The 22,963-nt window shown below is 36.0% G+C and overlaps 2 protein-coding genes across 4 annotated transcripts in view; one reads left to right on the forward strand and one right to left on the reverse strand.

The window, feature by feature from the left end:
* Positions 1 to 21,760, forward strand: part of fbxw5 (F-box and WD repeat domain containing 5) — a 24,282-nt gene extending 2,522 nt beyond the window's left edge. The window contains exons 3-10 of the mRNA XM_067437924.1: positions 1 to 72; positions 3,935 to 4,118; positions 4,201 to 4,349; positions 8,547 to 8,870; positions 9,253 to 9,436; positions 9,510 to 9,657; positions 11,637 to 11,849; positions 19,206 to 21,760. The exon at positions 1 to 72 is cut by the window's left edge and continues 86 nt beyond it. Of these exons, the coding sequence (XP_067294025.1) occupies positions 1 to 72; positions 3,935 to 4,118; positions 4,201 to 4,349; positions 8,547 to 8,870; positions 9,253 to 9,436; positions 9,510 to 9,657; positions 11,637 to 11,849; positions 19,206 to 19,476 (1,545 nt within the window). The 3' untranslated portion in view covers positions 19,477 to 21,760. The remainder of the gene's footprint in view (positions 73 to 3,934; positions 4,119 to 4,200; positions 4,350 to 8,546; positions 8,871 to 9,252; positions 9,437 to 9,509; positions 9,658 to 11,636; positions 11,850 to 19,205) is intronic.
* traf2b (Tnf receptor-associated factor 2b) overlaps positions 20,981 to 22,963 on the reverse strand; it is a 36,108-nt gene continuing 34,125 nt past the window's right edge. For all 3 annotated transcript variants that reach the window (XM_067437925.1, XM_067437926.1, XM_067437927.1), the window contains one exon: positions 20,981 to 22,632. In XM_067437925.1, coding sequence (XP_067294026.1) covers positions 22,414 to 22,632 — 219 coding nt within the window. In that variant the 3' untranslated portion in view covers positions 20,981 to 22,413. The remainder of the gene's footprint in view (positions 22,633 to 22,963) is intronic.

Below are 22,963 nucleotides of genomic sequence, written 5' to 3' on the forward strand. Positions count from 1 at the left end.
CAGGTCCTGCATTTGGCCTTCTCTCACCGTGGACATCGCTTCTCTTCCTGCTCTAAAGACTGTACTGTTAAGGTAAGACTGCCTACTGCAGTTTCTTTAGGTCAAGTGATTTAACTCTGCGGCCATCTTTGAAATGTTACTCCAGCTATTTCAGTCATGCAAGTTCAGCTCCTATCTCCTTTTAATGGGGAAACATCAACTCTCCTAATCTGCTCACCAAGCTTACGATTACATTTCATATTTGAAATCACCAATAAAATCTTGACGTAAATTTGGTTTCTAAATGCTGAAATCTTGACAATCTTGATATTTTTCAGGCTGGACCACAAAATGTGCAGTCATAAGCACGTTTCTCAGAACACTGACTATTTCTGTAGCAGCCAGAGCTTTTAAAGGCAGTTTGACTTTACCAATGACTTTACCAATAACGTTACCAACTGGAAATGGACCTTATTCACAGCAGCTCCATATCTGATTTTTAATGGGAATAAAAGCGATTCTTTGAGGGATAGACATACATCTTTTAACTAAATTCTACTGTTATTTAATTTATTTAATCTTCATCTTCATAAAGCTTTTCAGCAGATGGAAGCTTGAAGTGCTCCAAAATCTCCTGATAGCTAGCTGCATTGACCTTGCCCTTGATAAAACACATTGGACCAACACCATCAGCTGACATGGCACCCCAGACCATCACTGACTGTGGGTACTTGACACTGGACTTCAGGCATTTTGGCATTTCCTTCTCCCCAGTCTTCCTCCAGACTCTGGCTCCTTGATTTCCAAATAACATGCAAAATTTGCTTTTATCTGAAAAAAGTACTTTGGACCACTGAGCAACAGTCCAGTGCTGCTTCTCTGTAGCCCAAAAGTGGCTTGACCTGGGGAATGCGGCACCTGTAGCCCATTTCCTGCACACGCTTGTGCACGGTGGCTCTGGATGTTTCTACTCCAGACTCAGTCCACTGCTTCCGCAGGTCCCCCAAGGTCTGGAATCGGTCCTTCTCCACAATCTTCCTCAGGGTCCGGTCACCTCTTCTAGTTGTGCAGCGTTTTTTTCCTTCCCACAGACTTCCCACTGAGGTGCCTTGATACAGCACTCTGGGAACAGCCTATTTGTTCAGAAATTTCTTTCTGTGTCTTACCCTCTCACTTGAGAGTGTCAATAGCTGCGTTTCCTTTACAGATTCGCGAAAAACTTTTGCGATATTTCTTAAATGTCGATAAAAAAACTATTGCGAAATGACCGCGTTTCCATAGATGCAGTTATGCGTCTAAAACATATTATTTTCCTCCCTCGATAGGTCATTCCAAAATGATAGCACTTGGTAGGTTTGTATATCCCATCCACCACACTAGCCATTATTTTTATTGGAAGGAGACGTGCGTGTTATCCAAGCATTAATGGCAAGGAAAGCCCCTTAGGTTACTTAAGCTGCACGGATATGAGGTGTGTGTGTGTGTGTGTGTGTGTGTGAGAGAGATCTGCTTCAAGGTCTTCATGATAATGTAGCATTTCTGTGTTTAGAATCCAGTATTACTGTAATCCTATTGTCTTTTATGAGTTTAATAAAGAACTCCGTCTCGTCTTCTCTCCAAACAAACCGAAACCGTCATCTGTAAAGAATGATCGACTTTTACGCGTGCCAGGTTGACGCATATAGAGAAGAGCGAAATGTTTACATTTACATGGTAACTCAAATGTTTTATTTATTTTTTATTTATTTATTTTTACTACTTTCGTTATTTTGGCTAGACATTTCATTTGTTGGGCATATGAATTAAATTTAGAAATGCTTTGGAAAAGAAAAAAATGACATTTAATAAACAAAATATATATTTTTTTAAATGAAGACAGCGTTTGGAGTGAGTGCATGCAAAATAATTAGTTCCCCGAGTCCACAAATAAAAATAGACAGTTTATAGTTTATAATTATGTCTTAAACTTATCTGTATAGCTAAAAATGACAGAGTATTGTGAATTGTTTCATCTCTCTTAAAGGAAGAAGGAAAAAATGAGAACGTCGGCGCTTTTATCGGCCGTGGGTTAAAGAAAACATAGCCTAACTACGAAACTAAATAGGCTACGTTTAGGCCTAAACATTAGCCTGTAATATTATTATTTTAATATATATGTTGATTATGAAAAGTGAGCAACATGAGTAAGAATCGCAATATGTTTGAGACCTGGGGAGTCACATGATTTTGATCACTTCGAGTATTATTTTCTAGAAAGTCTTTCTTAATTTTTTTTTTAGTTTTTTATAAATTGTAAATTGTATTTTATTTTAATCGCTGTTTCATCAATGAATTGCCTGTTTATTAAATGAGAAGCAAACTAAGATGTGGAATGGATTGACGTGTGTAACTGGCCTGTTTCCTCTGCCTTTGAGTAAGGCTGAAACTATAGGCTGGCTCTTTCTGTTTTAATAGATTTCTTGAATATATGTCTTAATTACAGTATATATAGCCTGTAGTCCTTATTAGGAGAAAATATGTCCTTTTAACTACATTATCTTGTTATTACGACACAATTGAGTGGAAAATATAATATATAGGCCCTATGTAGCAGCAATGCGTCACCGCAACAGGTGACTTGTAAATGCGAAAAAAAAGTTTCTATTGCAGTTTTGCGAAGACGTCCTTTTACAAATTGCCTGAAAAACCACCTCATGAGAGCGTGTAAACTTTTTTGCGATAAATGGGAGTTTTTGCGAAATTCGCAGCTAATGATGGCCTTCTGGACAGCAGTCAGGTCGGCAGTCTTACCCATGATTGCAGTTTTGAGTAATGAACCAGGTTGGGAGTTTTTAAAAGCCTCATGAATCTTTTGCAGGTGTTTAGAGTTAATTAGTTGATTCAGATGATTAGGTTAATAGCTCGTTTAGAGAACCTTTTCATGATATGCTAATTTTTTAAGATCATCAGTATTAAAAAAATAAAAGACCTGAAATATTTCAGTTGGTGTGCAATAAATCTAAAATATATGAAAGTTTCATTTTTATCATTACATTATGGAAAATAATGGAACTTTATCACAATATGCACTTTTTTTGAGAAGGACCTGTAAATACAGTACAGGCCAAAAGTTTGGACACACTACTATTTGTAATGTTTTAGAAATAAGTTTCTTATGCTCATAAAGCCTGCATTTATTTTATCAAAAATACAGATTTTTTTAATATTATGATATATTATTACAATTTAAAATATTTGTTTTTCAATTTATTATACTTTAAATGATCATTTATTTCTGTGACTCCAGTCTTCAGTGTCACGTGACGTCCAGTCTATCACATGATCCTTCAGAAATCATTCTAATATTCTAATTTATTATGAGTGTTGGAAACAGTTCTGCTGCCTAATATATTTGATGAATAAAAGGTTCATAAGAACTGCATTTATTCAAAATAAAAACATATTTTCAAAAAATGACTGACCCCAAATAACTGATCAGTAGTGTATATTGTTCTTATAAAAGATTTTTATTTTATTTTTAAATATTTGCTGCTTTTTTATTTATTTATTTATTTTACTTTTTATTCATCAAAGTATTATAAAAAAGGATTACAGGTTATTAAAAAAATACTAAGCAGCAGAACTGTTTCCAACTTTGAAAATGAATCATCATTTCTGAAGGATCATGTGACATTGAAGACTGGAGGAATTACACTGAAAATTCAGCTTTGCATCACAGAAATAAATTATCATTTAAAGTATAATACATTGAAAACCAGTTATTTTAAATTGTAATAATATATCACAATATTACATTTTTTCTGTATTTTTGATCAAATAAATGCAGGCTTGATGAGCAGAAGAAACTTCTTTCAAAAACATTACAAATAGTAATGTGTCCAAACTTTTGGCCTGTACTGTATATTAAGTTGATGTTCGTTACTGCTTTGTTATTCACTGAATGTTGTTTTTACAGGTCTGGGACACAGAGAAACCAGATGGAAACATCTCTTTGGTTCACAGCTATAGTATGCGACAGTTTAACTGGGGTTACACTCAGTTCTCCCAGTTCAATGCTGATGACACACTCCTTCTGGTGTCAGGGGTCTACCTTGGCCCACATCACTCCTCCTCTGGAGAGATTGCAGTCTTCAGTTTGGGTAGAGAAAGTATTTATATACATCAACTGCACACATATACATCTTAAGTAGATTTGTGATAGATGTTGTTTCGGATCCATAGAGAACTACACTCTGCTGTCCCGTGTGAGAAATAAGCCTTATGACGTGTTTGGCTGCTGGCTGAATGAAACACACCTCATCTCTGGCAACCTTCACTGGATTGGCAACATGACCTCCTGCTCTGTGCTCTGGCTCAACAAAGCCTTCCAGGTTCAGATGTGTTCAGTTCTCATATTGTCTCAAAGTAATGTGCTGGGTTAAAAATGTAGGGGGTTAGTTCACCCCAAAATGTTTTATTTCTTTAATTAATAACTAACCCTCATGTCATTCCAAACACTCAAGACCTTTTTTGATCTTTGGAACAGAAATGAAGATATTTTTGATGAAATCCGAGATGTCTCTGACTCCTCCATAGATAGCAAAGTCATTGCAACTTTCAAGGTTCAGAAAGTAGTAAAGACATTGTTAAAATAGTCCATTTGACTATAGTGGTTCAACCTTAAATTTATGAAGCAACGAGTATACTTTTTGTATGCAAAAAAAACAAACAAAATTCAAAAACTTTATTCAGCTGTTTCTTCTATCCTGTTTCAGATTCTTATGCTGCTGATGCAGTGTAAACAGTGAAGCGCTTCCAGAATGCCGGCTTACCATTGGCCGATGCTGTTCACACAAGCACAACGATGCATGCGCACGAGTCGTTTTGCTGTAGAACTAGGAAGCACTTTACTGTTCACACTATGTACAAATCTGACACTGGCTAGAAGAAATTTTTCATATTTGTTGTGGTTTTTTTGCACACAAAAAGTACAATGAAGTCACATGGACTTGAAATCGTTAATTAAATAGCTGTCTATGCAGGATTTTCATCTAAAATATTTTAATATGTTCCGAAGATAAAAGAAGGTCTTAAGGGTTTGGAACGACATGAGGGTGAATAATGACAGAATTTTAATTTTTGGGTGTACTATCACTTTAACTTGCGTTTGATGATTTGAGAACATTTTGCCTACTTGCCATGAAATATATTTTTAATTTAATTTTAAAAAATAGCTTTTTTTACACAGATAAAACAGTTTTTGTCATTCAGGCTTGTGCAAACTTCAGAATTTACCTCCATTCAATTCATGAATTGGAATTGGAATTGAATCGACCCACAGGAATTTGAATGACAGGAAGTAGAAATAAATTCATGACAATTCGAAGAAATTCCACAGTCACACAACAGAAAGAATCTGTTGAATCTCACAAACATTCAGTGTTAGGAAGGTTACTTTGGAAATGTAATCGCTTACTGTTATATGTTACCCATTATAAATTTGGTTTGGATTACTTTATCAATGCAAAGCAATTTCCTTTTTTATGATTAGTAACTAATTAAATTACAAATTTTACCTCAGTAAAAGAACAATTACATTAATTTTGTAATTTAATAACACAATTTCATTACACATATCTACACTGTAAAAATATTACACAGTATCTACTTTTAAAAAAATGGTAACATTACACATAATATTTAAGTAGTTGTTATGATGAATTAAATATTAGTGGAATGTGCTTTTTTAATTTAAGGTGACTGGGAAAAAAAATATAAGAGTAAATGGAAATTACCTGCTTATATTTGACTTATGTTATTCAATTAATAGTCTGTTTGATGCTGGCACAAGTAGAAACAAACTTGTTATTCCACTAGCATTAGCAAAGTTATTGTTTATTGAACAAAGCAACATTCTTCTTCATAATAATAATAATTGCAGTTATTTACACCACAACCTAACCATAAGCTCTACTTTTCTGCACAATGGTAACGGTCAAAACTTCAACATAACAGAAATTCTTTCAAGTGTCAAACATAGATGAACATTATACATTAACAGATGTTTCCCTTCACTCAAAAACACATTAAGCAACACTTAATTTCAATATTAATCTAAATTAAGGAAAGCATGCTGGGAACTAACAATGGTGTCTCTAAATAAAACTGCACAATTGAGCTAATTCTCTTAAAATAAACAAGTAACCTTATTTTCCTTAATTTTATCAGCTTAATTGTTTCCTCAGTTCAAGCCTAAAAATTGCTTACATTTCATTTAAAGGGGGGGTGAAATGCTGTTTCATGCATACTGATCTTTTTACACTGTTAAAGACTTGGAATCCCATACTAAACATGGACAAAGTTTCAAAAGTTAAGGTGGACGTTTGATGGGAGTATTTCTTTGTCAAAAATACTACTTCCGGTTAGTCATAAGTTTCGGCAAGTTTTTTGAGATCATGCGTCCCCTTTGACGTTAATGGGGGCGGAATTTCCTTGTATGGGCCTTACGGACAATTCTACCGGAAGCGCGTGAGAGAGAGAGAGGGAGAGAGCGAAAGTAACAGCCTACGCCCATCAAAGCGCTGGCTCGTAGGCTGCGCTGCACAGGTGATGTGCACATAACAATGTCACCAAAAAAGTGCGTTTTTGGTTGCCAGACCAAGACAGTCCTGCACAGATTCCCCAAAACCCCGCGTTAAGGCAACAGTGGATGTAATTTGCTTTTCCGGATCAGCAACTGAGTTGCGCGAATGTTTATATCTGTTCGCTGCATTTCGGTGCCGACTGTTTCATAAACAAGGCCCAGCTCGACACAGGATTTTCCGATCGCCTAATGCTAAAGGATGGACCAGTCCCAACGTTAGAACCGCAGGCGGTGAGTGAGACTGCTTCAAATGTCTGTGTTTTTGCCTATGCCCATCAAGTAGCCCAAACATGATCACGTATAGTTAATTGATCAATGGAGCATGCGATGTGTAGTGCGTGTACATTTGTTTAGCTGGCCACTATATGTGTAACTTTATGTTTGTGTATTGTAAAAGCACTCCAAACAACAATACACAAAGAGGGGGGAAATATGTTGAACTAAATAAGCACGCTTCTTCATTCAAATGCGCTACTATTCCGTGTCTTTCTATGTAAACACTAACTAGCCTGCCGTGCAAAACCAGTCCGCTTACTGTCTACACAAACCACGCGTAAACACACAAACACACGTGCACAACTGCACTTCCCACATGTACACCTTCAAAGACAAAAATATGACGATATAATTCAAGTATAAATATGTAAATAACACAAGCCGCTAAGCATATTATATAGTTAGTGTATAACTTGTACCACATAGAGACGTCCTGCTCTAGTCGTTTTTGCTGCTGCTCCTGTTCAACTGCAGCCTCTGGGTCTGATTCCGGATCATAGATGTATGGCTGTATCTGATTAAAAGCCATATTTTTATTTTGAATAAAGTTTTTTTCCCGCTGTTAGGGATGACACAGCTTTACGACGCACTCGACTCAACACAATAGCAGCAGCGAGCACACGTCATTATTTAGCTCCGCTCACACGACACGCCCCCACCCGCTCGGCTTTTTCCGGAAAGACTCGGAACAGCGCATCTTTCTTATATAATTATAAAAAAAATAAAGACTTTTCGGAGATATGCAGGATGCAATGCTACTCTATAGGTACTCAAGATTGACATGACACTGACTGAAACTGAGTGTTTCACCCCCCCTTTAAAAATTTTTTTTAAAAGGGTATCTCTTGGTTTTATTTCTAAACAACACTGAACCACAATTTTCTTATAAATAATATAATAATAATAATAATAATATAAAAATATACATGCTATTTTTAATTATCATCTTAATTTTTTGTGTGAAAATTACAAGACCCATGATTATTTTTTTTACAGTGTCACTCCTCAACCCTGCATACATTTTTTTCTAAAATACAGATAATGATCAATTGAAAAACATTACCCCCTCAATGTTGTTTAATTAGTTTTGTTCCAATGTTATTTTCATTTCAAAGTAATAAAATAAATAAGTTGTTGTAAATGCAGTTATCATTAATCCAAGTGCAAAACTCACCGAGCAACACTGATGCATCTAATTCTCAATCACTCCTCAATGTTTTATCATTGACTCTACAGTGTTCTGGTCTGTAGATCTTTCCTGCAACACTAAAGATTCTCTCAACAGGTGCAGAGGAAGCTGCTATGGCAAGATGGACATGTATATGAATTTCTTGGAATTTTTCTTAAATTTAAATTCTACTTCCTTTAATTCAAATTCGAATTGTAATTCTACATCCTGTTTTTGACATCAATTCAAATTCAATAATTGAATTGGAATTTGGGAGTCATTCTCAATTGAATTCTGAATTGTGCACAAGCCTGGTGTCATTCCACAGTGTTTCTCACAAAAATGTTAATGAGACCCATTGTGATCTTCCATTGTGTTGGATTATTAAATATATTTAGCCACATTAAGTTATAACAAAGCAAAAATCGTTCTAATGGTTATGTATCTAGACAATATAGACAACATTATTGTCCTAACTACTCACTCACTCTCCATGTTCAGGACGTTGAGTCAGAAAACGTGAATGTGGTGAAGCGTCTCTTTAAGATCCAGAACATCAATGCCAGCACTATCCGCACCGTAATGGTTGCCCACTGCCGTCGACACGATACTCCTGACCTCCTCCTGGACTATGAGGCTCAGTCACAGGCACAAGCTCAACGGACGCAGCAGCACCAGCCTCTCTTCTTTGATCTCGGAAGCGCAGACAGTGAAGAGGAGGAGGAAGTAGATGATGAGGACGAAGAGGATGATGAGCGAGGAGAAAAAAGAGTGTCAGCACATCTGCCCTCATTTAGCACATCTGGGCTACATCATGTAATACATGTAAGATCTTGAAATTGCTAGCATCTCATGTCACGTTTGTTTTTTTTTTTTTTTTTTTTTTTTTTTGAAGAATACCTAGAACGCTAAATGAAGAAATGTAAAAGAGCAGCATTCACACAAAATGATTAGTGTTCAATTGGATTTAATTGTACCTTTCAGCAGTCTGTGGAATTATATTGTGGTTAAAATTCAAAAGCAAAATTCAATTGAAATTAGTTAGAAGTGCATTATGCATTTTAATGTTTGGTTGTGCCGAATTTAAAATACAGGCACAGTTCTTCAAGTTGATGCCACCAGTAACCGGATACTAGCATTAAAAACACTCCTCTTTTAAAATGTATTATATGTTGTCCTTTATGAGTGCTGTATTTCCTGCCATTAGGGTTGCCAAAACGTAACTGCTCGTGATCGAAATTTGGAAACGAAGGTGGCCAGGCTGATGGGCAGCAGACGCACCAAAGCTCCTGATCCAAACCTAGTGTCTCCCTCAGCTCCTGGAGAAGGAGAGGACAAGACCTACCTCCTCTTCACCACTGGCAGCCTTACCTACTCGCCTCACCAAATAGGTAAGTGTGTATTTGTGTTTTTTCATACAGTACATGTCTGGATGGCTAACTCATGTGTTTATGTGTGTTTCAGGTATCAAGCGGATAATGCCTGATCAAATGACGACGTGTGGTCCTGTGTTAGGAGAGGAGCGCAGTACAGAAGAATTCTTTGACTCACTGGATCATGTGATCGACATACATGGCCACATCATCGGCATGGGTCTGTCACCTGACCATAGGTGTGTGTGCTGTGCTGGATCCACACTTCACAACTGAAAATGTCACATGACCGTTAATGCACACTGGGCATGTGCGTAGTGTAAACAGTTGCAGATTGTTGTCGATTTTACTGCTAAAAAGGACAACAAAGTCAGCAACGCTTGCAGTTCCGTCTCCATGTTATCAAGGCTGGTTTGTTACAGAGCTGTCGAGAAAGAGAAGGGGCGAGACTACTATTGATGGTGAGAAGAGAGGCTCAGTGCATGTCATTAATCAAAAGCCATGAGTCACAAAAGACGGACATTAGCCAAGAACTAATATATGCTGGCTTTTGCTTGAATATGCTCGTGTGTCGTGTTCACTTGTTTGTTAATTTGCGAACGATCGTATTGTCACTCACTTCAGCGATGATAAAGACCGGAATGCGTTCCACCCATAGGGGCGGCCATTGCTAACCAAGCCATTGCCTGTTAGCATCCCAATGACCCCCATTCATTTTTGCGTCACTTTGACATTGAATAACTTTACATCTGAGGCATTTAAAGACTCCATTTGTCCATTGTTTATTTATAAAGAAACACGACAATGTATAAATGGCTCCATTACCTTGTATCTTACACTATCGTCCCGTAGAAGCTGTTTTTATTAAAATAGGCTAACGATTGCGTCATAACCAACGCAACTCTGCACAGTAGAGAAATTACCGAATAGACAGGAGGAGACCTTCGCAGGCAATCTTTTACTCACTATGAGGCGGTCGGGGGGACGTGGAGACACAAAGTCTGATAAAGTCAAGGGAGAAGAATGGAGAGAAGCCCATAGTGAGCCAAAAGGGGGGAGAAAATATTTAAACAACGTGATTCAGATTTCACTTTCCACAACTACTATAAGACTCACAACTGTCAGACAGGTTGCTTATGTCACATCTACGTCGTCACACTAAGTCTGAGGCTGCGCAGTACGCTCAGCCACCAGGAAGTGAGTGCTTCTAATTGACTTCACTTTTCACTGTTGGAAGTCTATGGGGTTGCTGTGTCCATTTCTTTTACTGTCAATGGCAGAGACCCTTTTTGAGGGTAGGGGCGTGTTTCTTTTGGTGATTTGAAATAACAACAACGGTTACCAGAAAGCACTTACCCCACCTTTAAATGTCATAAAAACCCTTAAAGGATTAGTTCACCCAAAAATGAACAGTGTGACAGTACAGTGTGCATAGACTGCATATGCTCTGGGACTAAAATATAAAATATCTTAAACTGTGTTCTGAAGATGAACGGAGGTCTTACGGGTGTGAAACGACATGGAACAGGACGAGTCATTAATGACATCAATTTCATTTTTGGGTGAACTAACCCTTTAATTACTCACTCTCATGTTCCAAACCCGTATGATCTTCGCTCATCTTTGGAACACAAATTAAGATATTTTTTTATGAAATCTGAGAGCTCTCTGACTCTCCATAGACAGCAATTTAATTCCAAGAAGGCAGTAATGCGACAACGAAGGATACTTTTAGTGTGTAAAAACAAACAAAAATAACTTTATTCAACAATCTTTTCACGTCTGTGTCAGTCTTCTATAATATTGATGTAGTAAATACAGTGCAGCGCTTTCGAAGAACTATGTCAGAATGCTGGCTTACCATTGACCGACGCTGTTCATGTGAACACCACGAGGCATGCTTGTGATGCTGACGCAGGAGCTGGCCAAAGGTGAGACGGCATTCTGCCTTAAAACTCGGAAGCGCTGTACTGTTTTACACTATATCAACAGCGTAGGAGACTGACACAGACATGAAGAAAATGTTGAATAAAGTCATTATTTTTGTTTCACAAAATTACGTTTGAGACACATGGACTATTTTAGCGATGTCTTATAATCTTGTCCCTTTAAAAAAAATATGGCTGAAATGAGTAAATGGTTAAAAATGTGTCTGATATTAAAGCACATAGTTATCAATTAAACTGGCAGCTGTCATTCAGTGTTTGTCTGTTCATAGGTACTTGTACGTGAACAGTCGAGCGTGGCCGGCGGGCTGTGTGATCTCTGACCCCATGTCCCCTCCACCCATCGCAGAGGAGATCGACCTGCATGTGATTGATCTGAAGAGTCTTAGAGAGGAGCGCCGCAGCCTTCGAGCCCACCGGGCCTTCACACCCAATGATGAATGCTTCTTCATCTTCCTCGATGTCAGTCGAGACTTTGTCGCCAGGTAATTTACAACCCAGTACTAACAGATTGTTTTTGCTATGGCAAACTGAATATTAAGTCTCCATTGCTGCCATTTGGAGTACAGGCTTTATACCAATGTAAACATGCAGTATTTGTTTTATGATACTGATCTTTACTGTACTTTATGCCAACACTAAATGACAAGTGCACATTCATGAACATGTTTTTTTAAATGCAACTTCCTTATGTTGTGAAAGTAGCATTGAGTACATTGAATTTGTCATAGCATCTTTTGAGTATTTAATAACAGAAATGTTAATTGCTCAATTAACCATGAACTGGTTGAATGACTAAGTTTTTGCGTTAAAGGATTCGTTCACCCAAAAATGAAATTGATGTCATTATGACACCCTAATGTCGTTCCACACCCGTAAGACCTCCGTTCATCTTGGGAACACAGTTTAAGATATTTTATATTTAGTCTGAAAGAGTATCCAAATGTATATACACTATATACTGTCCATGTCCAGAAAGGGAATAAAAACATCATCAAAGTAGTCCATATGTGACATCAGTTAGTTAATTAGAATCTCTTGAAGCATCGAAAATACATTTTGGTCCAAAAATAACTAAAACACTGACTTTATTCAGCATTGTCTTCTCTTCCTTGTTTGTGTTCAATCCTCAAATAAAGATTCAAACGGTTGTGAATCAGCGTATTGATTCATGATTCGGATCGCTTGCCAAATTGATGAAATCACGTGACATTGGCGAGCCGTATTATTGATCGATTCACTGATTCATAACCCTTTGAATCTTTATTTGAGGATTGAATACAAACAAGGAAGAGAAGACAATGCTGAATAAAGTCGTAGTTTGTTATTTTTGGTATATAACAGGTATTTTCGATGCTTCAAGATATTCTAATTAGCCCACTGGTGTCACATAGGGACTACTTTGATGATGTTTTTATTCCCTTTCTGGACATGGACAGAACAGTGTGCATACACTTTCATACACACTCAGACTAAATATAAAATATCTTAAACTGTGTCTGAAGATGAACGGAGGTCTTACAGGTGTGGAATGATATTAGGGTGAGTCATTAATGACGTAAATTTCATTTTTGGGTGAACTAACCCTTTAATCGTAAGCTCATAATTACCTTCCATGTTTTGACACGAGTGCATATGAGTGCAAATATGAATTTCAACATGTTTCACTTGGGCAGCCTTATATGTCTTTGAACGTCAACTGTGCTAGATGATAGTGATCGCTAAAGTCAAAATATGAGCAAGTATAACAGTACTAGGCAGGCATGCAAGTTTATTTATATAGCACATTTCATATATGATGGCAATTCATAGTGCTTTACATAAAAAAATAATTAAAACAGTGATGACATATGCATATGAAATAAGAGAACCATTTGTAAGAATTAAAATTAAAACAAGGATAATTAAAATAGTTGTAAAGAGAATTATAAATATACAAATAAAATGGTGAGAAATAGATCCCTATCTGCCTGATTCTAAATTCGGGTACCCCTATCTGAGATGGATGAGATGGATCAACTCGTAAGGTCCAGGAGACATTGCGAACCTGCTCCAAGACGTGCTCCTGTAGGGGACGTTACCTCCCCTTTCTTAAGTCTGCATCTTTGCACCATTAACAAACAGAATGAAGCGAAGCACACTGCTCTCCTTTTCCAATCAATTCTAGTCAGACAGCCTTTAACCAAAAATAATTATCAACACCAGATAAATAATTATCAACTAGAGCTAGGTGATAAAATGGATATCTTGATGTTTCAGACTTTATAATATAATATGAAGAAATATTTTTCTAGATTCAGGCATTAGCTCTGGAATGGCTTTAAATGTTTTTTTTTGTCCCCCTCCTTTTCTATTTTCAATAATTAGATAAAGGAGAATAATTTTTGTGTAAATAATACCAAAACCATCAACAACAACAACAACAAAAAAACATTTACTTCATGCGAGTTAGACAATCTATGTAAAAATAAAAAAAATAAAAGTCTTAAGTCTGGAATACACTACATGACTTTTGCCCAAATTTACAGTCTGGAGAATACTGATAATGGTCAGTCGAGGATTTCACAGAAAAGCACGTAATGAAGGATGGGCACAGACTTCACATTATGATTCCATCCATCCAGTCTGAGAGTATCAAACATGTTTGATATTTTGAGGCAATTTTAGAACACATTGTTTTACATTGTTACATGTCTCCTAACAATGGGGCAAATGTTTGTGTTGAGGAGTTTGTTGTGTTCAGAAGAACTTAAAGGGATTGTTCACCCAAAAATGCACAATTCTTTTATTAAAGGGGTACTTCAGCGCTGGGAAGATTAATCTGTATTTAAACTGGGTCATTAATGTAGTAGAAATGTGAAATTATTTCTGATCATTCGAATATACTCCAGGGTTTCTACTGATACAAAGCCATATGCTAATCGCTGAAGTAACCCTTTAATTACTTGCATGTCATTCCACTTTTTTATCTTCGGAACACAAATGAAGATCTTTTTGTTGAAATCTGAGAACTTTCTATCCAGGTACGAAACTTACACTTTGATGCTTAAAAAATTTCATAAAGGGATCATAAAACAAATCCATATGAATTGAGCGGTTTAGTACAACATTTCTGAAGAGACATCATCACTTTATATGATGGACAGACTAAAATTAGACTCACATCAGGAGCCTGTTTCAGAAAGGAGGTTAAGTGAAAACTGAGTATGTTTACCCTGAAATGAGGGAAACTCTGGGTTTTCTGTTTCAGAATTGGAGGTATTAAGAAAGCAGGATAAGTCAAGCCAGTTTCTATAATAGAAGTATATTATATTTAGTAACTTACACTGTAAACCTAACCTGGTCTTGACCAGGGTTTCTTTTGTAAACCCAGTTTCTTTTGGTCTCTTCCCCCTTTTGATGCTTTAAAAAAGGGGAAGAGACCAAAAGAAACTGGGTTTACAAAAGAAACGTGTGTTTAAATACTTCATTGATTAATTCACGCTGCACAAATGCTCAATGCTCAATGCTATACTTTGAGTATTTGTGTGTTATTTCAAATACAAATATCTAAAAGTTCAAAATGAAATCTAAATCTAAAGCAAGCACATTTTACTTAAAACTGCAACTTGGCTAGGAAAAATTATCCTAATGCAAACAGAAACAAGATTATTCTTTCTTAGATTAATCTGGGAGATCATTTGCAAAATAAAAAAAATTAACTTAAATTAGTTCATTAAGAATCTACATATTTTGCCTGAAAACAACCAGACAAAAATATAAAGTAAGAAAAGCATTGTTTGCAGTGCAGGTGCATTCATTGCTCATTTTTTATCATGAGGACACCGTCAAAGTGACAAAAATGGCATATCCTTTGACTGAATCCTGACGTTCACTTGATAGACCTCTAGAAGTAACTTAATAAATAGAATTCCCTTTAGGATTTCCAGTGGTTGAATGCATTAACATATATTCCCATCATCACACTTTCTGAAAACAGATTATACTGTATGGAATGGAAGGATGCAAAATGGTAGTCTGAGATATGACATGACATAACACCACAGCTGTTAAAATAAACACAAATTATTCACAATTTCTATGGCCATCTCTATTTCCTAAAAATACTTTATTCTTTTACCTGTTGGATTGTAATATTCTTTCTCCATCTCCTCTTCACCTCTCAGTGGTGCTGGTGCTTGTCTGGCTTGAAGTCAATGTTAAGTTCATTACCCTAATTAATACATTTAACAGGTGGGATCAGAGAACATTTAATTGTGTGAAAAGAGCATTAGACTATGTGGGAAAAGCTGCTGCACATGGAAATAGACACTGAATGAGATTTATTTAAAGCTACAGTCCGTAACTTTTTGCACTCTAGTGGTTAACAAACAGAACTGCATGCATCTTGCGGAAGAACATTGCAGCCAGAGCTACTTCTTTCTGTTTATGTCTATGGCGAGTCACGCAGGGACTGTGCTTCTCCGCAGCGACCAGACCTACCAGTCTGGCCTGAAATAGTCCCAATATAAATACTTATTATAAGTGTACCATAATAATTCAGGGTAAGACAAAAACACGGGTTGGAAAATGGATTCATGTTGTACATTCTCATTATATAATTTTTCTAAATCTTGAACACAAAAAAAGTTACGGACAGCAACTTTAATATGTCAAATGTTTGTAAAGTCATGAAACCTCTTTCATGAATCTTTTATGCGTAAAGCTTTACCTGACTGAATTGTTTTTATTTAAACATTTTAGCTGCTGCCACATTCTTTTTTTCCTGTGGGATACCATGATAATCAAACGTACATATTGACCGGGAGTATGCAAACGTCGTTTTGTTGGGTGCTGTTGCCATGGTGAATTATAATTTCGGAACTCCATTGATCGTGGTGCACGCACTTAACTCAAGAGTCAGTCTACTCAAGAGTTGATTGAACTACCTCAAATCAGCTGTTCTGAAACCCTAAACTCAGAGTTTCCCAGGGTAGGTGAACTCAGAGTTCAAGTTGGTTGAACCTCCTTATTGAAAACGGGCCCCACAGGTGTGGTTAACCAAAGCTCAAGCATGTTTGCTTGATGTCAATCAATCAATCAATCAACTTTATTTATATAGCGCTTTTACAATCACGATTGTGTCAAAGCAGCTTCACAGTGTCAAACAGGATAATATTGCGACAAAATTAGATTTGGCTGTACAGTCGTACTGGAGAAAACAGTAATGTTATCAGCTTAGTTTAATTTATCATATAGCAACAATGTTGGCAGATCAGTATTTAAGTTTATAGAATTAAATAAGACCTAATTCATACATTTTATTTGCATAATAAGTTGAATAACTTTTATCATATTTTTAGTGTCCCCTTTATTGAATATTGATGTGTTCGAGAACCAATGAGCAGTGTTGGGGAGTAACTAGTAAGTACATGTAACTAGATTATGTAATTTAATTACAAAATAAAAGTAACTGTAATAAATGCTGGAAATTAGAAAATTAACAAGTTACATTAATAAAGTAATTTAAATAGTTACACTATATTTTAAATAGGGTAACTTGTAAACTGTAACCTATTACATTCCCAAAGTAACCTTCCCAACAGTGCCAACGAGGTTCATTCTCGTGTGTTATGAAGCACGTTTGAGCTTCCACAAGAACCAATGAGGGCTGTTCTTGTGTGTCAAACAGGTTCAGTTGTGCTTCTGTTTATATTTGCTTATCAATGTTTAAATGTGAATAAAAGTCTAAATTCAACCTGTTCATTATAAAAAGCGATCCGTCTCTTCAGAAAATGTGGATTACATATAAATCGATCAATTTATATGGAATTAGTTTTATGATCTCTATAAACTTTTTAAAGTGTCATTTCGATTTCTCTCTATAAGGTGACAGAAAGCTCTCAGATTTCTTCAAAAAGATCTTTGTTTCAAAGATTAACAAAAGTTTTTCGGGTTTGAAACAACACAAGGGTGAGTAATGACAGAAATTAAAAACATTTGCGTTAACTAAACCTTTTAAAAAACTTTTTTTTTGACACATGTATGATAGATGTGTAGTCGGCAGCCCTCTAGAAATGCAAGTAAATCGCTGTAAAAATGTAAAAATTTAATTACAGTATTTATGCTACTAACAACTTTTTTTTTTTTACTAATGAACAAAAGAATATTGAAACAATATTTAAAGTGCAATGCATGGTAATGTACAATACATGGTGGTAATCATCAGCAGTATTTGAATGACACTAAATAACTGATTGTTTGAACACGCCACAAAGACTATAGGCAACTGTCAACTCGCATGTGCGTTGTTAAGAATTTGTCAATTTTAGTGACATCTAATGGTGAGGTTGCAAATTTTTGCTTACCCCTCCCTTTCGAAGCTACAGTGGCCAACACAGGACAAAGATGTTATCGTCTGAGACAGCTGAGAATGGCTAGCACTCTGTAGAGCAGGAACAGCCAATCAGAGTTCTCTCCCTCTCCGACAGACATCATTTCAACATGTTCAGTTGTCCAAAAGGACGCTAATCTGTGTTGACAATGCAGATCACACTGCAAAAACTAGGCCAACTGATGCTTAAAAAAGGCCCCAGTGACATTGACCGACTGTCAGTGTGTCAGGGCTTTTACAGATAATGTTAAGTATGCACTCATCTGTACATATTCACAAAACATTTTATCTTACCACTAAGAGTTCTCTTAAATGGCAGTAAAAGTTCTTCTTTACGAGTTTTCTCTTAACCTGTTCACAAAGCTGCTGAGAGGAACTTTTATTAAGGAATAGAGAAACGTCTTAAGCTAAGAGTAAGGATGGAGTTGACCTCGTTGCTATGGATGATGTCATCAAGCTTACTAACTATGACCACTGTGATTGGCTGATAGGGGAGGGATCTTTGTCAGTGATTTAATTTTATAAATATTTAGTTGAACAAGGGTTAATGTTGCTATATTCAAATAAAATTTTTAAAATAAGAATGTTGCCATATTCAAAGAAAGATTTTAAAATAAAATGTTTGCCGTATTCAAAGAAAGATGTGAAAAGTATATACACATATAAAAACACATATAGACACATATAAAAAGTATGTGTCACTAAAGTGTAAGAAAGTGTCACTAATTAAACTAATATGTTCAGCTAATTGTCAGACTCTAACATGTATGCTTAAAATTATTTTTTGTAAACGAAGTTCATGAGGAGCACGTTCAAACTGTCTATCTAATCAGCACGAGAGGAGGTATAAATACACAGCCCAGAGCCGACTCACCTATCTTTAGTTACCTCCGCAGTTTTCTGCATCCCTCCGTTCCTCACTCTCAGTCGGCGATATGGGGCAGAACTCTGGGTTTAGGCTAAATTTCGAGCTCGGAGCCCTCGATTGTTTCGGTCAGCATGTCAAATACGCTTATATTGTTTTACTTTATTCAATCATTTGTAAGTGTGAACTCGTAAAAAGAACTACCACAGGTAATCTAACATTATTATTATTTGTATTAAATATACATTAATTATCACTATTGCTTCAATGTTGTATATTGTCTGTGGGTGGATTGAGGCAACAGCCATTAGGATTGTTTATGATTTAGTCTTAGTGACTTAGGAGTCCTCTTGACTACTCCTATCCTTTTATGGATTTAGGAACCAGTGCTAAAATGCTTTGTGAAATACTCTTATAGCAAAAATTGAGCAGTCCTAAAATTAGAACTTGCCACTGGCAAGTTAAGAGCTACTTTTAGCCTTAAGATGTTTTGTGAATACAGCTCCTGAAACATCATTAAATGCTTGATCATAAGATCATAAGGATTGAGTCATAACTGCACTAGAAGTGTTCATTCTCTAATTAATGTAATTGTGTGTGTAGCGGTGCAGAGGACAAACACGGTTACATCTGGGACCGACACTACAACATCTGCTTGGCACGCCTGCAACATGATGATGTGGTCAACTCTGTGGCCTTCAGCCCGGCAGACCAGGAGCTGCTGCTGTCTGCCAGTGATGACTCCACCATTAAAGTGTGGCGCTCACCACGCATGTTGCGCCTCACCCAGGCCCCCCGACAGCCACCACGGGCTCGCAAACTGATCTCCTCCTTGCTCGGCCACAGAAGAGGTAATCTAAACGGCAAGCCCTGATCTGGACCCTGGCGGGCATATCGAAATGCTACAGAAAGACACTCCATGATCAGAGAGATGTGTGAGGTCAAGAAACTGTTGACTTCCACATCTCAAAGAAGAACAAAAGTACATGTATCTGCTTAGTGGCCCTCTTGCAGGATGTACTGTGACGAACAAATCACTAAAAAGATGAAGTGATCTTTGCATAAAGAAACAACAAACGAAAATGGGCTTTTTGGATCACCATTATTAAGAAAGATCAGATGTGATGCGCTTAAAAATGCAGAAGACAAGACATCAACAGGAAGACTGATATAAAGGTCAAATTCACATATGCGTGTGTGCAGTTGTAAGTCCATTTAAAGTTGTAAGTCGTGGTGAGTGAAACACCGCCTGTTCACGTCTGCACATTCATATTTTGTTTTTTTCACAGCACCTTTTAAGTTTGTTACATGGCAAGAACATGATCATGAGAGTATTTAAATGCTCATTAAAAGGGAAAAAAAATCTAAATTATGCTACAAATTTACAACAGTTATGTGTCTCTGGTGTTTTATGTGGTCCAGTTTTATATAAAGAGAGCAGTTTAGTTTAACAGTTACATAAAGACAATGTTTATTTCTACTTCATCTATGCCTTTTATTATTGTAATTCATTGTATCCATTGTGCATATGAATTGACATGATTAAACAATCATACCATACTGAAAATGTGAAAATTCCAAAGAAACTTAAAGCCTTTGTGTTGAACCTTTAGTTGACGCCTTTATACGGTCATTCGGTTTTAACAATGCACCAGTGACGCACCTCTCTTATGGTGTCATATTTATTTTATATTTACATCTAGTATGACATGTCATGACAGTATGTGCAGGTTGGATTCAAATTATTTCTACAGGATTGTTAAAACTACCAGAAAAAAAAAATGTCAGGTCCACCACTGGCCATTTCATTCTGCATTATATTTAATGTAGATGAGCTCTATGACTGCAGCATTTAAACACTATGCAGCATAAGGGTGCATTGCTACTTCTCACCTCCAGCACTTCACCTTCTTGTGTCATAAGCTTACATTGTTTACTAGCCGTAAATATTAAGCAAACGTTCTAATTTGTTACAATCACGTACAGATGTAATGAAAAATTAAATGCTCCCCATGGCTCACATATTATGCTCTACACATGTGAAGCTCAGCTGTTACTTGACATTAAGCAACGTATGACAAAGTTTGGATCACAGTGTGCAGCATTAGTCTCTCTAGTTGTGAGTACATCAGTTTTTTGTTTTGATTTTAATGGACCTGTTTCCCTGTGTGATATTTGTTTGAGTTTGTGAATCTGATTTTCCCACTTGCCCTTTGCCATCATTAGATTTTGTATTGTGGAATGTGTAAAATTTGTTTGACCCATTAAACAGATTTTTTTCTTTTACCAGATAAAAGTGTGAATTTCTTATTTTACCCAAAGCAGTTACAGTGTCTTTAACCTTACAAAAGATTATGGCTGACAAAAATGTACACCTCTTTAGAGAACACCTAAATTCCCTGTTTATTTTCTTTAGCAGGTTTACAGATATATACTGTTTTCACAACAATTATTAATTTCAAACAAATTATACATTATAGAATAACTAGTCATAAAATCAGAATAATAAAATAAAGGGTCTGAACATGCCAAAATAATTATGATCTAAACATGCAAAAATAAAATTACTACATAATGAAACACAAACTAATAGAAATGCTTACATGACAACTAAATAGTACAAATCACTACACAGAATTTAATAAGAAGAGTTTTAGATTTATCTGACTTTTCATTCATTTATCATAAAGGCATTTTTTTTTCTCTCAATTCTCGAGTTCTTCTTTTCACCAAAAGCAACCGTTTTGAATTCAAGACGTAACATGGACTGTTCATTAACTAAACAGGATTTAAACTGCATCCAATTAACCAGTCGACTAAATACCCTATGCTAACCTAATGTATAGTGATGTTACAGGGAAAATGAGCAATTGGTAAGCCGGGTCCCTTTTATAAGGGTTTGAAGCTAGGTGATTAAATGTCTGCAGTGAAATAGTCTATGAAGCCATTTAATTCAAGCCCAAACAAAAAGAGCGAGACCTACAATCAGATCATGTTTACAAACAGGCTAGAACTACAGTGAATTTAATCAATGGTTATTCAAGATGTTTGAACATCCTTTTAATCCTGCTAAGGTTTTTTTTACGTTTTCCTAACTTAAGTAAAATGTTATCAAATATTGCAGGCTCATGCTGCAAAGAGCCATATATATATATATATATATATATATATATAAACAAACAATACAATACAATGATTCATTTCTATTAACTAAATGATTCTCACTCTGCTCAATAAACAGTTTATGCATATTAAAGTTGCTCTATTATTAAGTTTTTAAAACTTGATGATATATAGCAGATTGATGACATATACCTAGTTATCTATTTATGCACTATACTTCCAGCAAAAGTTGCCATCCCCCTAAGAACATCCTCAGAAATGCAGTTAACATCCTAACACCCCCATTTAACAGCATGACAAATCCTACCAGCTTTAGGTCACACAAAACAAAAATATTAAATATCAATATTCCATTATTACATACACTGCTGAAAATAGGTATAGTTTAAATGTGTACTACACATTTATTATTATTATTATTATATGTGTATTATGATAAATATATAGTGCATATTAAATATTGATTTATATGAAAATAGTGCCATGTCTAACTTAACACTGGCACTCCATACACACATACAATAATATTATCAACGAAAATATTTCCTGAAATAAATCGATGAATAAATATATGGTATTCTAATTTATATTATTATTATTTATATTGTATAATTTAAATAGTTTGGCTTCCGCAGCTAGAGATATAATAATATTATCATCCATTTTTATTATGAATAATTCCAATGCTTTATAAACCAGTGAGGTCGACTATGGCTTTAATAAATATGGTGTCATCTCTCAGATATGAGCTTTTGCCTGCCAGCTTGGCGAGGGGGCAGAAGAGAGGACATCCGCTGGCTATGTTCATCTCACTGATGGGTCTCTGGAAGGATGTGGAGCTCACGTCTGGCCTAAAGGCATCAATGATGTGTTCTCTGTTGTTCTGGTCCAACAGCATTAATGTCACCTGGAAGAAAAGAACATGAGATCAACAAGAATTAAAATCAATGTAATGCATGTTCTAAAGGTTATATTGGACATCAGGTGACAGAATACATGCGATAAGCCTTAGATAAAATAGTTATTATAACCACCACATTAACTCTCAACCATTTAACATTTAATGGTCAATTATTCATTAGATGTAATATTCTAAAATAATACAACAGAACAGCCACAACATTCAGTCCCTGCAATAAAAGTGATTCAACCAAAACAACATAATACTCTGATGCTGTAGTTGGTAAAATAACCCTAAGTAAAACAGTAAAAGTAAAGAGTAAATGAATGCCTGAAAG

The sequence above is a fragment of the Pseudorasbora parva genome, chromosome 3 (assembly GCF_024679245.1).
Source record: "Pseudorasbora parva isolate DD20220531a chromosome 3, ASM2467924v1, whole genome shotgun sequence".
In the NCBI taxonomy this organism is placed as follows: Eukaryota; Metazoa; Chordata; class Actinopteri; order Cypriniformes; family Gobionidae; genus Pseudorasbora; species Pseudorasbora parva.